Source organism: Salmo salar, chromosome 25 (assembly GCF_965601325.2).
Source record: "Salmo salar chromosome 25, fSalSal1, whole genome shotgun sequence".
NCBI classification, from domain to species: Eukaryota; Metazoa; Chordata; class Actinopteri; order Salmoniformes; family Salmonidae; genus Salmo; species Salmo salar.
The window spans coordinates 23,086,147-23,101,944 of NC_138315.1; the positions used below are offsets into that span (position 1 = coordinate 23,086,147).

Genomic DNA, 15,798 nt, shown 5'->3' on the forward strand with positions numbered 1-15,798 from the left:
ATTATTTAATACCGATTTGCTCAACGATAATTCAGCAAAATAAACAGTCACTATAGCTATTGCCACGACATCTATTGTACTTTAACCCCCTATATAACTAAATAAGATTTATTATAATCACCTGTTGGTTCACCAGCCCGGTTATGGCTGTGGGGTACGGAGAGAGAGCGGTGGATCCCAGGTTGCGGCCCAGCAGAGGGTTGAGAGGGGTGCTCAAGGAGGTGTGTGTGGCCCTCCAGTAGGCTTCCAGGTACTCTGCCAGGTGCTCACATGCATCCTCCAGCTGATTCTCATCCAGAATGATGTCAAACATTTCCTGCGAGAGAGGGGAGGGGAATGAGAGAGACAGACAGAGAGAGAGAGGGTGAGAGCAGAGACATGCAGAATTAGACTTGCCAGACTGATTTGCTGATAGCCCTTGTGAAGGCCAGAGACAGTAACAGGATGTAGACGTTGACAGAGTGTACTGTGGGGGATATTGGATGCCTACCGGGGGGCACTGTGCTAGTTTGTCCGCTGCCACCAGCTGCACATTCAAGTGTTTGCTCTGGGATTTCCCTCTCGACTTGATCAGCCGCTGCAGAACCTGTGGATAGTTGATATATTAATCAAGCCATGAGAGGGCAGCAATGTAAATCAGCCTGGTCATGGTTGGAAATGGAAAAAGGTCACAGCGGGGACCCATCAATGACAAATCCTTGAATTTACCTTAAAAAAAAATATTTGTGTCAAAAGGATTTCACTCCCGGAGCCTGGTTCCTCTGAAATTCCTCCCATTTTCAATTTAAAATTAGAACCATTTGAGGATAAAGGGAAGCCTAAAAATACCTTAGGAGAGGACACTTTAACATGGACGATGATAGGTGCTAAGGACGTTTTTGTGAGCTGGGCCGGATGGTTGATCGTGTCAGCATCCAGAACCACCAGCTGTAAGGATCGGGCCAGCTCAAATATCCTCTCAATCTCACTCTGAACCTCCGCTGTACAGGATAAAGAAGACAGATCACAGACAGAGGATGAATCTATTTATATCGCCAAGATCAGAAGACATAAATTCCACAAATTCTGTGTAAAACAGATCCTTTATCGGATATGAAAAATATATTATATGCATACATGTACCTTCCTTTTTAACATGTACAATATATACACAGTAAAGTAAAGAATGATAGCATTCAATGCCATTGTGATGATACCTAGGTTGGTCCTGGTGTTGGATCTTTCAATGATGGCCCTCTTGCTGGGGTTGTTGAGCACTGACCTCTTGGCCAGAGCGATGTCTGCCGTTACCCTTGTAATGGATATCCTACCAGTTATAGAATCAAGACAGACAGAATAGGAGAACATACAACACAACATGTTATTCACAATCCAGACTAGTATTGTATGGTTACCAGAATGTTTATAAAATCTAAGGAAAGACCTAGTCAAAACAGGTGGTCAAATAAGGTACTTTGATAACTCATTAAATTCATTTACAAGTGCTTTACATCTTTTTTCAACTAGCTATAGTAGTTTGCATGAGGGTAAGTGGAGCAGCCTGCAGAGGGTTAGTACAGTATGCAGGGGAAAGGGAAAGTGCTGGCGACAATAGGCAGGAAAAGGGCTGATGACTCCTCACCTGCCATCAAACCTGTGCTTCAGGAAATCAAAGAGTGCTTTTTGCATCATGTCTGTCACCTGCACACGGAGCCCGGGAGCAGCAGAGGATGGCAGACAGAAAAGAGGGATACAATAGTGAGGAAAAAGGAGTGAAAGAGAGCGAGCGTGAGTAACAGGACAGGTGAGAGAGGGTTAAGACAGACAGCAAGGAAATAAGCCAGTAGAAATTCATTGACAATTCCTCACAGCTACGTATAGCAAGCCTGGAAGAACCCTTGCAAGACCCATTTCTTATGCTGAAGCTACATTCCCTGATGGGCAATGTTTATAAATAACACATGTTATGGACAAAGGTGCCCAAGGATGTCAAAAGATCAGTTGTCAACTTTGCAATCATTTTCGATTTCAGTATTAGTGCTAAATCAAGACCATCCCATCTTTCCCCATCCACCCCCATTATACATCCATTAAAGATTTCTCCATATTCCTCATATCTAGAAGGTCTCTCTTTATGTAGTGTTGGGTTGTCTCTCTTGTCGTGATGTGTGTTTTGTTCTATATTTTTATATAATTTATTAAAAAATGTAATCCCGTCCCCACAGGAGGCCTTTTGCCTTTTGGTAGGTCATCATTGTAAATAAGAATTTGTTCTTAACTGACTTGTCTAGTTAAATACAGTTGAAATAAAAATGAATTATGACATCCACCCAGGAGGTCCATTCAGGCTCCTCTGGTCCTGCCCATCCATCAAAGGAGAAGCATGATCTCTGGTTTCTTTCCACTTCATTTTCTAAAGAATTAATCCTGGTTACATTAAATAAGGTGATTAAGGCCTACAATGAAGTGTCATAAAGACCAATGCCGATGTGATGAATTGGGCTATAGCAGGCCAGACCAGTCTTCATTAATGCTATTTCTGCAAGCTATTTGAATTACACTCTGAAGCTGGGAAGAACTGTAGTTTTGAGGACAAGGCTAGCAAGGAGCAGTGTGGAACAATTATTATATGGTATATCCAAAAAAAGTTAAAGACTTTTTGTGTGCTTTTCACACAGAAATAACCATATTCTTTATAGTTAACGTGTAACGGTCGTCGTTCAAATGAGACCAAGGTGCAGCGGAGGATGTGTTCATCTTACAAGATATTTTAATAACCGAATGAACACCATACAAAAAGAACCCAAAAAAAAAACAACCAGCAACAGTTCTGTCAGGAACAAACTAAACAGAAAACATTCACCCCAAACCCCAAAGGAAAAACAGGCTGCCTATGTATGACTCTCAATCAGCAACAACGATCTACACCTGTTCCTGATTGAGAGCCATACACGGCGGAAACAAAGAAAACCACCAACATAGAAAAAGAAACCTAGAACGCCCACCCATGTCACACCCTGGCCTAACCAAAAATAGAGAACAAAAAACCCTCTCTATGGCCAGGGCATTACATAACGGCAACATTGACATTTTTTACATTTCACTAGGGACAGTTTTAGAGGAAAAAACAGATGTTGTGTAAGCTCTCTTGACATTGAGCATGAATGACAACAGCATCATGCTGTTCACACAAGAAAGCAGTGTACTGTAATTAGATATTTTGGAACAATACACACGTCTCTGTAAGTTGGGCAAAAATTCACATTAAGAAGACCAAATTGTGCCCCCATTCCATCCACCTTCGCATAACCTCGTCGCTGACAAAATGTATATATATTTTTGCTGTATTATCATAATAACTAACACAGTTTTCTTGTACACACACAGATCATCTGGTGCTGTTAAGCTCTGTGTTTCTAATTTCAAGCCATGTGCCACTTTTTCAGACTGACGTGTTTTACCCAGAAGGTTGTTACCACGGCAACACGGTGGAGCGGAGACGAGGACTGTGATTCTGTGTGAAGATGATCCTAGCTCCCCACTTCCCCCCATACATGCCGGGGAAAAGATGCTTCCCTCTTTTTTTCTGCAAGCCCCCATTGCTGGTTAGTTAGCAATGAATGGATAGGCCTGACATAGCTGTTATTGTTGGAGACCTCCAAATATCTACTCTGATAATAAATGGGGGAGCTATTCACTGTCCGTGAATGTGTGGGTAAACCTCTTCAATGAAGCTGCATCTTAACCTCTAGTCTACACGCTGACGGGCCTCAATATTGATTACAAAACGGAGAGCTGGGAATTGGTGTCACTTTGGTGTAATGTATGGCACACAACCAAATATTGCAGTCGTTCTGAATAGCTATTTTGGAGGCTTAATAACACTTGACCAATGCAACAACAATATTGCTATGATGCCTACCTCATATCCCTTCAGGGACGGTCCTACCAGGACCACTGGTCTCATAGAGGGGACCACATCATAGGGAGGGATGTGTTCAGTCTGTAGTGGAGGTAGATGGTTAGAGGGAGCACAGACACCACAGCAACATGTAACATGCCATTCACCATTATGAAGTCCTTTTATTAGGTATTATTACATGCCAAGAAAGTTTGTCAGTGTATTTACAGTGTTCCAACTCAGGTGCAATAGCAACTTTATGCAACGTGTTACCAATGGATGTTGAATGAGAATTTGTATAACAGTAGCTGGATTGTATTACAGCTATCTGCTGTTAAGTGATGCTATTAAGACAATTGGACGGTTCTGTTTTACTTCCTGATAATGTGCTGACAAAGTGTTGTTACAAAAAATACTGCCAGCAGATTAAAGACGAGATATCCAATTCTACGCATTTTGCCATAGGGTGTAGAGAACTGTTTCCAGTTTTTAATATGATATCTGAGTGAGAGTGACTAACATATCAATGTGGGCTCCCCAGTCGTTGAGACTGGTGTTTTGCGGGTACTATTTAATGAAGCTGCCAGTTGAGGACTTGAGGCATCGGTTTCTCAAATTAGACACCAATGTACTTGTCCTTCTGCTCAGCTGTGCACCGGGGCCTCCCACTTCTCTTTTCTATTCTGGTTAGAGCCAACAAGAATAGAATGATGAGTTTCAGAAGAAAGTTCATTGTTTCTGGCCATTTTGAGCCTGTAATCGAACCCACAAATGCTGGTGCTCCAGATACTCAACTAATCTAAAGAAGGCCAGTTTTAATACTTCTTTAATCAGAACAACAGTTTTCAGCTGTGCTAACATAATTGCAAAAGGGTTTTCTAATGATCAATTAGCCTTTTAAAATTGTAAACTTGGATTAGCTAACACAACGTGCCATTTTAACACAGGAGTGATGGTTGCTGATAATGGGCCTCTGTACGCCTATGTAGATATTCCATTAAAAATCAGCCGTTTCCAGCTACAATAGTCATTTACAAAATTAACAATGTCTACACTGTATTTCTGATCAATTTGATGTTATTGTAATGGACAAAAAAATTTGCTTTTCTTTCAAAAACAAGGACATTTCTGTCACAATAGTTGAAGCCGTGTTGTATGGACCAAACTGCAGACGGAATGTGGATACTCATCTTTTTAATATAGAAGAGCAAAGCATACACAGGAAACCAATAAACACAAAACATGCTTACTCCAAACAAAAGGACTAGCAGTGTTAGCACAACCACCCACAAACCCAAGTGACAAACATACTCCTAAATATATGACTCCCAATCAGGAACAACGATCCCCAGCTGTTCCTGATCAGGAGTCACAAGACTAACACAGAAACAGACATACTAGACAACACATACAGACTTCTTCTGCCACGTCCTGACCAAAATACTACACCACTACTCCCTCTGCTGGTCAGGACGTGACACATTTCTAAGTGACCCTAAACTTTTGAACGGTAGTGTATATATTTACAAAGAATATATGGGGGATTGGAAATGATGCAGACAATTACATTGATGGAAGCCACAATCGATTTGCAATATTAAAGCTACCCCCTAAAAAAATATTTAAAAAATAAAGATAGTATAGTATTTATAAAAGATTAATTGGCGTGAATAAAGAGCAAGTCAATTCAGTTAGTATTATTCTGTATGCCTGAAATAGAGATCGAAATTTGGATATGGAGGATGAAATGCCGACTGAACTTATGAATCTGGGTACAACCAGTTTCTTATTTGGTTACAGATCTTGAAGGTTACCTGTATGTGAATTAATGAATGAAAAGTGTGTATACTACTCACCACTTTCTGCTTCTGTTTTCCTGTAAAAATTTGAAAATAATTGATAAGTGCCTTTGAATGCAAAGCAGAGACCTAATACAATATACAGTACAAAACATTACAGTGAAACCTTTTCAGTATCACAGTACTTTAATACCCAGTGGTTGGGTTGAAACATTTGATGGAAACATTTTAATTGTGCAATGATGGATGCAAATAACTTATTACCACACAAATAAATGAAGTATTAAATATACAGTATGTATACAGTATATTAGTGGTCAAAACACTTTATTTATTTGTCGCTTCTATTCCAAACCTTCCTTTGCAGGTGGCAGCCATTGGTTGCACTTGATAACTAACTCTGAAATTGCATTATCATATAAAAGTGTTTGGTGTCTTACAAAGAAATTGAAATAAAGATAGAGTATTAGTAGCCCTCGCTATAAGACGGAGAAGATCCTTTGAATTGGATAACGCAGAGTTTGGGCTATATGGTTATGTTTCACTTAAAGCAAACTCATTGCATGGACATAACACCTGTCCATAATCCTCTTGGAGGAAGAGGAGGAGGAGTGGACTGAGAGTGCATGGCCCACCTCACTCCAGTCCAAAACATGGCACATTCTGGAAGACACAAAGATCTCACAACTCCACATTCCATCCACCCAACCTCCAGCCACTGTTTCCCATTTGACATTTGCAGGTGCATCATTTTTAAGAAATTCTACAAAAATGTAACTACATTTTGTTTTCTGCTGGTGTTGAACAATAACATTGGGTATGTATACTCTGGTAACCATTCAGTTCATAGTGAAGGGACCGACAGTTCTCACACTGGATTTGATATGTTAACAAACAACACACTGAGCAACAATGATATGTTATGTTAGAGACAGGGACAATTAGATCATAGCTCTGTTTGCTTAATGATTCATTCTGACAAACAACTAACTAGACGTCGCACCCGGAGAGACGCCCTTCCCTAATAGGCTTCTGTCTGGAGGCTCACCTGCAGAGGGAGGGTTGGGTTTGAACCCGCCTGAAACCATGTCTCCTAGACTGGAGGAGGAATTCCCACTGGACTTACTGCAAGGCACAAAGGATAACAGGCAGAGATGGAGAGAAGAATCATTAATGTGGAACACAGATAGTCTCATCACGGAGTCAAACAGAACTCCTATCCCCGGGAGAAACAGGGTCACCAACAGTTCTCTGTCTTTAATCACTCATGTTATTGTTACTTTAGACATCCTTGGTGTTTTACTGTTATTTTATTCTTCTCTGTTATTGCCGCTTGCATGTTTTTATCTCTTGAATTGTATTATTTTACTGTAAAGTGTGTTGTAGTGGTAAATGCACTTCTAAACTGCACTTCCATGTTGAATATTTAGCAGTAGAATATAATTATCCAACAGTAGAATGTAATTGCATGAATACTATAAGTACATGGTAGACTATATAAGTATTGACTATACATTGTTCCAGAAATGATGATAACACAGGGCTGGAATTGAATTGGCTAATATATAATTTATGAGCCGTGATAGGCTTGGAGATAATATCTGTCACGGCACTATGTGAGACGACATACCCACTGTTTTACCACAACTGTTGCATAATGTAACCCTCTGCAACATGAGGCCAACGGGGAATACAAAATGTCCTTTAAAATAGACAACAAATAGTTAAAGCATAGCTGAATGAGGAAAATGATATATGATGATGCATATAATCTCTTATCATATTAATGTCACCTAAGAAACACGTCACCAATCTGTTATTATGAGTAACCTCTGACCAGTTATGAGTAAAACACATAGTCACAGCAGAGCCAGCCCTGGAATGGAGAGTAGGTAGCTTCTCATTGTACTTTAGTAACTTTTTATAATAACTTTTATAAATGCTTAATAAAGTTGATAAATAGTTGATTAATGCTTATTCATGAAAGTTCTTAGAAATTGTTAGCCCCTCTCCAATCCCCTACCCATCCTCTAACACAGCCCCTTCACCCAACCAAGTCCACCTCAGCCCCTCAATACACCACCCCAAGCCCCTCCAACTAGGCCTTACCCGTAAGAGCGTGTGCCCCTCTTCTGCTCCTGCTGTAGACGAATGTTATCCAGTTTCAGAGGGCTGGGGATGAATCCGATCTCACAGCCCTCCTTCACCAGCCGGCCAATCCACCAGTCATTACTGTACTTCTATAATGGGCAAGACAACATAAAACAGCTCAATGACTGAAGTGTGTGTGTGTGTGTGTGTGTGTGTGTGTGTGTGTGTGTGTGTGTGTGTGTGTGTGTGTGTGTGTGTGTGTGTGTGTGTGTGTGTGTGTGTGTGTGTGTGTGTGTGTGTGTGTTAAATAGACATTCACACACTATACAGTATGTGACTATGGGCAAAGCAACACAAAACCAATGTCTTAGAATAGAAGTGTGTAACAATCCACAGACATACGGTACTCACTCTATGCGACTGTGAAAGCCAACACAAAACAACACAATGACTCAGAATCGAACAGAAGAGAGTGTGTAAACTCCACAGAGATACAAGGCTGTATACACACTCTATGTGACTCCACTGATTCCAAAACAGGACATGCATTATTGATATTGCGTCATCCATAATGGCCCGTGAACAGATGTGGCTTGAAGCAAACATAGGCTGTCTGAAATGGCACCCTATTCCCTATATAGTGCACTACTGTTGGCCAGAGCTACTTTTGGCCTCATGGGCTTCGGACAAAAGTAGTACACTACATAGGGAATAGGATGCCATTTCAAACGCAGCCATAGCTTTACCAGTACAGTGTGTTATATATGCTGTACCTCTTTAATGTGCAGGAAGTCTTTGGCATCAAAGGAGATGGCGGTTCCTGCCACAGGGACATCCTCATCCAGGGCTCCAGAGTAACTGACGTTAGTCTTCACAGCAAAGGCCACCGCTTTGGCCTGAGACGATACAGGAAACGTCACGTATAAGAAGAGTGCCTAGCCTAGCTAGATAAGCTCAACCATAACCCAGTGAGCATTACTGGTTGCAAAGATGCCAGTTCTGGTTTTAATTTGGTTGTAATAATGTAATTTCAACCAGCCTTGCCTACTGGGACCTTCCCAATGATAGGGGCCTTGTTCTTAAGGTGTATGCCTGTGATAGTACAGTAGCATAGCATAAGGCTCCACAGTGGGACACCTAGCAGAAATCTGTCTCACCTTGGCCCTCTCCAGCTGTACAGTGGCCTGCTGCTCCTTCTCCAGCTTGCCGCCTGTCGGCTCCTCCTCCAGGGAGACATCTGAGTCCGATGGTCGGCTAGTGTAGGAGTCAGCTGAACCCTGTAGTGGGACAAGATAACAGTTAGACAACAGTCAGACAAGAGTGAGATGGTCGGCTAGTGTAGGAGTCAGCTAACCCTGGACAGGAACAAGACATTATGACATTTGTCCCTGGAAAATGTTCAATATTGTAGCTGAACCACTCTGTAGTTCTCATTACTATTATGGCACATTTTTTCCGCGCTTACACAGTTCAGCGAAGTTTGTGAACTTTTGCATCACTATGAAAGCTGTAATGCTGTGTTGAACAGATCTAAGGTAAGGCTAAATGGTTAGCCTACTGTACATGTCCTAAATATGACCAGAATGCAATGAATAAGCACAGAGTAGAGGTGGCAGAGATAGGCCTACAGCCAGGTGCTACAGAGGGGGAGTCCGTACGTCATGTGGCAGGGAATATGCCTCTCCAAGCGTGATCAAAGGGACCCTGATTAAAGCTGGTGAGCCGTGCGACACAGTTCACAAATATGGGAAGGAGAGAGAGCGAGAACAGAGAGACAAGGACGGCAGGCTGGCACACGAGTGGCAAGACAGCTCCCTTTCTACATCAATACCCCTCAGGCTGAATGGAGCAGAGTGGACTAGTGTTGGAACTGACAGTGATTGCCAGGGTAGATGACCAGTTTGACCACCATGATGTGTGGTTGGTCATTGAAACGTCTACTACATTTATTGGAAGCAGCAGTGAAAATATATATCTAAAAGGTTCAAATAAATCTTGGTCAAGATCTGCTGTCTTTTTTTGCTCGGTGCAACAAGGTTAAACAATCTTCAAGGCCCTTGTTCCTTTTGTGTGGGATCTTTTGATTCCTGGATCAAAGTAGTCTATTTCTAATGCTTTCAATAGTCCCTTCACAGGAAGCTGATTAGAATGAGACAGTAGGGGAGAAAGAGAGAGAGAGGGAGAGACATAGAGATAGTGTGTCCCTGTCTCTGTCCCTGTGTGTTGCTTCCCTGGGTGGAGGTGGGTACTGTGGCTCGGCCCACCACCCAACCTCAGGCAGTCTCATGTCATTACGATCAGAAGAGCTGCCCCCGATACCACACACACACACACACACACACACACACACACACACACACACACACACACACACACACACACACACACACACACACACACACACACACACACACACACACACACACACACACACACACACACACACACACACACACACACACACACCACTCTATTAGCAACGAGTCAGTAGTTGCTGGGAGAGAGCCCGGTACAACACCCCCTCACTCAGTCAGAGCGGGAAAGAGGGAACGAGAGAGTGTGAAGAGGAGATAGAAGAAGATAGAGGGACAGACCGTGAAGAAAGAGTGAGTAGGGGATGAGAAGAAAGTGTGAGAAGGACATCAAAAGGAGGGGGAGCGAGGGAGGGAGAAAAGTAGAGAGAGGGGGAGATTGAAAGAGGAAGAAGAGGGATAGATAAAGAGAGACAGACAGACAGGGTCAGAGAGAGAGAAAAAAAATAGACAGGGAGAGGGTGACAGAGACACAGACAGAGAGACAGACAGAGAGACAGACAGAGAGACAGAGAGATTTCCCATCAGCCTTGTGAGCGACTCAGAACACACTGACAGCACAGCAGCACAGCGGAGCCCCAAATGCCAGCACGCAGCGCCTGCCTGCTGCAAGGGGGTGGATGATTCTGAGGGGGGGCAAGGGGACTCTATTTCAGGCTTCCTGACGAAGGCAATGCTAGACATGATGACGGTGATCACATCTACAGCGCAGTGTGCAGTCACAATGGCTATAACATTCACTCAGAGTGTTACAAAGACAACTGATATCTCAGTTCTGGGTCTCGATGTGTCTACTGTGGCATGTGATGTTGCTAAAGAGATGATGACAAGGCAGACACTCCTACCTCTAGACCTGCCCCCATTCCTGTCTAATAAGTAATACAATAATTACATGTAATATGTTACTTTCAAGTCCTAGGTTAAATCTGTGGCTGTTTAGAATTGGCACGTACACTGGGCTCATCCTCTTTGTGACATCTATTGATGTAACATTTGCTGTCCATCTGTTTGGTCTATAGGATACTGTACTGTCCTGTGACTCACAGGCCCCGCAGCATCATCGCCATCAGCCACTCGTCATCCCCTGCCCCTTGACCAGGCCCCCCAGTCAGTCACGTGACCACGTGTTACATAACCACCGCTGCTGCTGCTGCTACTACTGTTGACATCAATGTCCAGTCTGATTAATCACCCTGTCCCCTTTATCTCTCTCTCGCCTTCTCTCTCCCTCCAGCCTTCTTTCTCTCATAAAAAAAGTAATATTTATTTTAACCTTTATTTAACCAGGCAAGTCAGTTAAGAACAAATACTTATTTTCAATGACTGCCTAGGAACAGTGGGTTAACTGCCTTGTTCAGGGGGAGAACAACAGATTTTTACCCTGTCAGCTCGGGGATTTGATTTTGCGACCTTCCGGTTACTAGTCCAATGCTCTAACCACTAGGCTACCTGCCACCCCTCATACCTCATCTGTCACGTTCACTCCTGCTCCCCCGTTCCGGCGCTGGACATCACCGGTCTACTAACCACCGGTCCTGGCAACCCATCTTTACGCACACCTCCATTTCATCATCAGTCATACCTGCACTTCATTACTCCCTCGATTACTTACCCTTTATATAGCACTCTTTAGTTATCAGTCATCAGGTGGTATTGTTTATGTTTCTATGTCAGACACTTCTCTTGTTTTGTATCGCTCCATGTTATTATTAATCTCACTAACCGCACCTGCTTCCTGACTCCCTACATCTACGTTATAGAATACTACCTCAAAAAATGGAAGCAGCAGTTAACCAAGACATCTCCCAGATGGCCGGCGAACAGAGACACCTACTTCGTCAATACAATGACCAGCTGGCTCATTTGGGGACGGCTATGGATGAGGTCCTCCGCGTTCTTCAATGAGTCGACATTACTCAAGCGGCGTCATCTCCAAACGGAGGAGGATTTTCTACCACAAGTCGACCCAGCGAGCCAGTACCCCAGCCCATCCAGCAGTCCGTCCTGGTCAGCGATGCCCAATTTTCCCTCCTGGAGAAATATGACGGGACTCGATTGAAATTCCGTGGCTTCCTACTCCAGTGCTCCCTCTATTCCACTCATCAGATGGGAGCCCCCACCACCGAGAGGTCCAAGGTTGCCACGGTTATTTCTCTGCTGACTGGACCGGCGTTGGAGTGGGCCATGGCCATCTAGGAGAGGAAGAGATGGGTTCCTATGAGGGGTTCATGGCTCTCTTCAGGGGGTTCTTTGACCATCCACCATAGGGCAGAGAGGGGGGTGAGCGCTTATTCCAACTACGGCAGGATGGCCAGACTATGGTGGAGTAAGCACTCACCTTTCAGACAGTGGCAGCATCCAGAGGACGGAATGAGCTGGTGCTCCGCACCCTATTCAGAAGAGTATTGCGCAAAGAGTTCCAGACGGAGTGGGCGCGCCAACCTATCCTTGGACGCACTCAACGTGATGGCCATCCGTCTGGATAACCTTTTTCGGGAGCGTCGGTACCGCCATCGCCTCTCTCCCTCCTCCATTGATCATTCTGAGTCAGAGCCTGAACCCATAGAGGTTAGGGCCACATGTCTCTCCGTGGCTGGGCGACAACGTCATAGACAGCTGGGGCTCTGCCCTTATTGCGGACAGGAGGGACACCAGCTTCTAGGGTGTCCGGTATGTTCTAACCTGGGGGTCCACGGAAGCAGAGGGATAGCCACGTGATCATCCGTCTCCTGGGTTAGGTGTGAGTATTCCATCATCATCACTTTCCGCTAAACCTTTCCTTGTAACGATTTCACTGGCTAGCTGTCCTTCATGTTTTGTTTCTACAGCTCTAGTGGACTCCGGTGCCGCGGGGAATTTTATTGACCAGGCCCTCGCCTCCTCCCTTAACATCACCTCATACTCGCTCTCCTCTCCTTGTCTGGTTCAAGCACTGGAGAGTCAACCACTGGGATCTGGGATAATCACATATATCACAGCACTACTCACGCTCACTGTGGAATCCATACATCAAGTAAGCCTTCCCTTCCTCATCCTCAGTGCACCCGTACACAAGATCATCCACCTGCTTACCCTTTACCTGTGGTTCCACATCGGTTGAGAGTCCTGTGGTTACCCTTCAGCCCAACATCCCGGAGGTATACCAAGATCTTTGGGAGATTTTTTCCAAGACCCGCGCTACCTGTCTCTGCTTGCATCGATTACAGAAATCTGAATTCCATCACCACGAAGTACCGCTACCCTCTCTCGTTGGGGCTGGCCGCAATTGAACAACTTCGCGGGGCCCAGTTTTTCACCAAGTTGAAACTGAGGAATAGACAGATATAGAGGAGGCAATCAATAAAGTGATGGAGTCCAGGTGAGTCCAATGAAGCGCTGATGCGCATAACGATGGTGAGATGTGTGCATAATGATGGGCAGCCTGGTGCCCTCGAGCGCCAGAGAGTGGGAGTGGGAGCAGGCATGACAGAAGCCCGACGAGCCGGCTGAGGAGTGGGAGCTTGACGAGCCGGCTGAGGCGTGGGAAACTGAGGAATAAACAGATATAGAGGAGGCAATCAATAAAGTGAGGGAGTCCAGGTGAGTCCAATGAAGCGCTGATGCACGTAACGATGGTGACAAGTGTGCATAATGATGGGCAGCCTGGCGCGAGAGTGGGAGCGGGAGCGGGAGCACGCATGACAGCACTATTCAGTCCATCTCTGGAAAGTACTGATGGCCCACCTTGGTGCAGGACGTCACTCGTGATGTCAACTCCTGTTCCGTTTGTGCCCAATCCAAATCCCACGGAACACTCCAGCAGGGAAACTCCTTCCCCTTCCTATGCCTCAGTGTCCCTGGTCTCATCTGTCCATTGATTTTGTCACTGATCTCCCCTCTTCTGATGGTTTTACCACCATTTTGGTGAAAGTGGACAGAATCTTTAAATCATGCCGTATCATCCCTCTCTCTGATCTCCCTTCCGCTCTACAGGTCGCTGAGGCACTGTTTCAGCAGGTCTTCCGGCACTTTGGCCTTCCGGAGGATATCATCTCCAATCGTGGCCCCCAATTCACATCAGGTGTATGGAAGGCTTTCATGGAGAAGCTTGGGGTCATGCCAGCCTAATTTCTGGGTACCGGCCTCAGTCTAACGGGCAGGTGGAGAGGATGAACCAGGAGCTTGGGAGGTTCCTGAAGAGCCACTGCCAGGACCGGCAGGGGGAGTGGGCCTTCCTTGGGCTGAATACACCCAGAATTCATTGTGACACTCCTCCAATGGGCTGACTCCCTTCCAGTGTGTTCTGGGTTATCAGCCAGACCTGGCTCCGTGGACTCCTTACCAGACCAAAGCTCCTGCGGTGGACAAGTGGTTCAGGCGCGCAGAAGAGGTATGGAACGATGCCCATGTGAAACTCCAGCTCGCTGTACGCGTCAGAAAGAGCAAATCGCCACCGCAGTGAGGCCCCCGTGTTCCATCCTGGTGATCGCGTCTGGTTCTCTACCGGGAACCTCCTGCTCCGCCTGCCCTGTAAGAAGCTGAATACATGGTTTGTGGGGCCGTTCAAGGTCCTCCGGAGGTTCAACAAGGTAACTTACAGATTACAACTCCCCACATCTCACCATCTTTTCATGTTTCCCACCTCAGGCCGGTGGTTCCTGGTCCCCTGGATGATGCCATCCCCCACCACACCCCTACACCTCCCTTAGACATCGAGGGGAGCCCCACCTTTGCCGTCAGATCACTCCTGGACTCCCGACGTTGTGGGGGTCGGCTCCAAAACCTGGTGGACTGGGAGGGGTATGGTCCAGAGGAGCAGTGGTTGGGTTCCAGTGGACTACATTCTTGGTCCCAACATTATTTGAGATTTCCACCTTCATCGTCCGGACCGGCCCGCTGTCGGGGCTGTTCTCCTGGCCGGTGTCGTCCTGCGGCTGGAGCCGGGCGTTGGGGGGGGTACTGTCACGTCTACTCCCGCTCCAGCGCTCAACGTCACTGGGCTACTATCCACCGGTCCTGGCAACCCATCTTTACGTACACCTGGCCACTATCTTTACACACACCAGCATCTAATCATCAGTCACACCTGGACTTCATTACTCCCTTGGTTATTTACCCTTTATATAGCACTCTTTTGTCATCAGTCATCAGGTAGTATTGTTTATGTTTCTATGTCAGACGCTTCTCTTGTATTGCTCCATGTTCGTTATTATTAAACTCACTAACTGCACCTGCTTCCTGACTCCCTGCGTCTATGTTACATCATCCTCTGCTAACAGACCAAAGATTGGAGGCGCTAAGTCTATCAATCACGACCACCTCCTCCTCTTCCATATGCTCACAAAATTATTCAGTGTCTTTATCATTTTCCCATGCTACAACCTGTGAAGAATAGTAACCTATGCTAGCTCCTGTATGCATGGTGTGGACTACAGAGTTCCATTGGCTATGAGAGAAACCTAGAAGTAAATACAACAAAGGACATTTGGAGACATGAAAACATGACGTATCATACTGTGACATGATGTAATACACATGATGTAATGACCATGTGAGTCATAACTTTCCTTTGGCCTATACAGTGCATTCGGAAAGTATTCAGACCCCTTGGCTTTTTCCACATTTTGTTACCTTACAGCCTTATTCTAAACAGGGGTAAACATATTTTTCTCATCAATCAACACAAAATTCCCCATAATGACAAAGTGAAAATACCTTAATTACATAAGTATTCAGA

General features: G+C 45.0%; 1 protein-coding gene across 2 annotated transcripts in view; it reads right to left on the minus strand.

Annotated features, from left to right (window-relative positions):
- The window catches only part of LOC106586393 (voltage-dependent L-type calcium channel subunit beta-4), a 55,518-nt gene that overhangs the window by 2,784 nt on the left and 36,936 nt on the right, over positions 1–15,798 (minus strand). For both annotated transcript variants that reach the window (XM_014173618.3, XM_014173620.3), the window contains 11 exons: positions 8,928–9,047; positions 8,544–8,666; positions 7,789–7,919; positions 6,728–6,804; positions 5,737–5,756; positions 3,902–3,982; positions 1,622–1,680; positions 1,197–1,306; positions 829–980; positions 491–586; positions 122–316 (listed from right to left, as the gene is read on the minus strand). In XM_014173618.3, the coding sequence (XP_014029093.1) occupies positions 122–316; positions 491–586; positions 829–980; positions 1,197–1,306; positions 1,622–1,680; positions 3,902–3,982; positions 5,737–5,756; positions 6,728–6,804; positions 7,789–7,919; positions 8,544–8,666; positions 8,928–9,047 (1,164 nt within the window). The remainder of the gene's footprint in view (positions 1–121; positions 317–490; positions 587–828; positions 981–1,196; positions 1,307–1,621; positions 1,681–3,901; positions 3,983–5,736; positions 5,757–6,727; positions 6,805–7,788; positions 7,920–8,543; positions 8,667–8,927; positions 9,048–15,798) is intronic.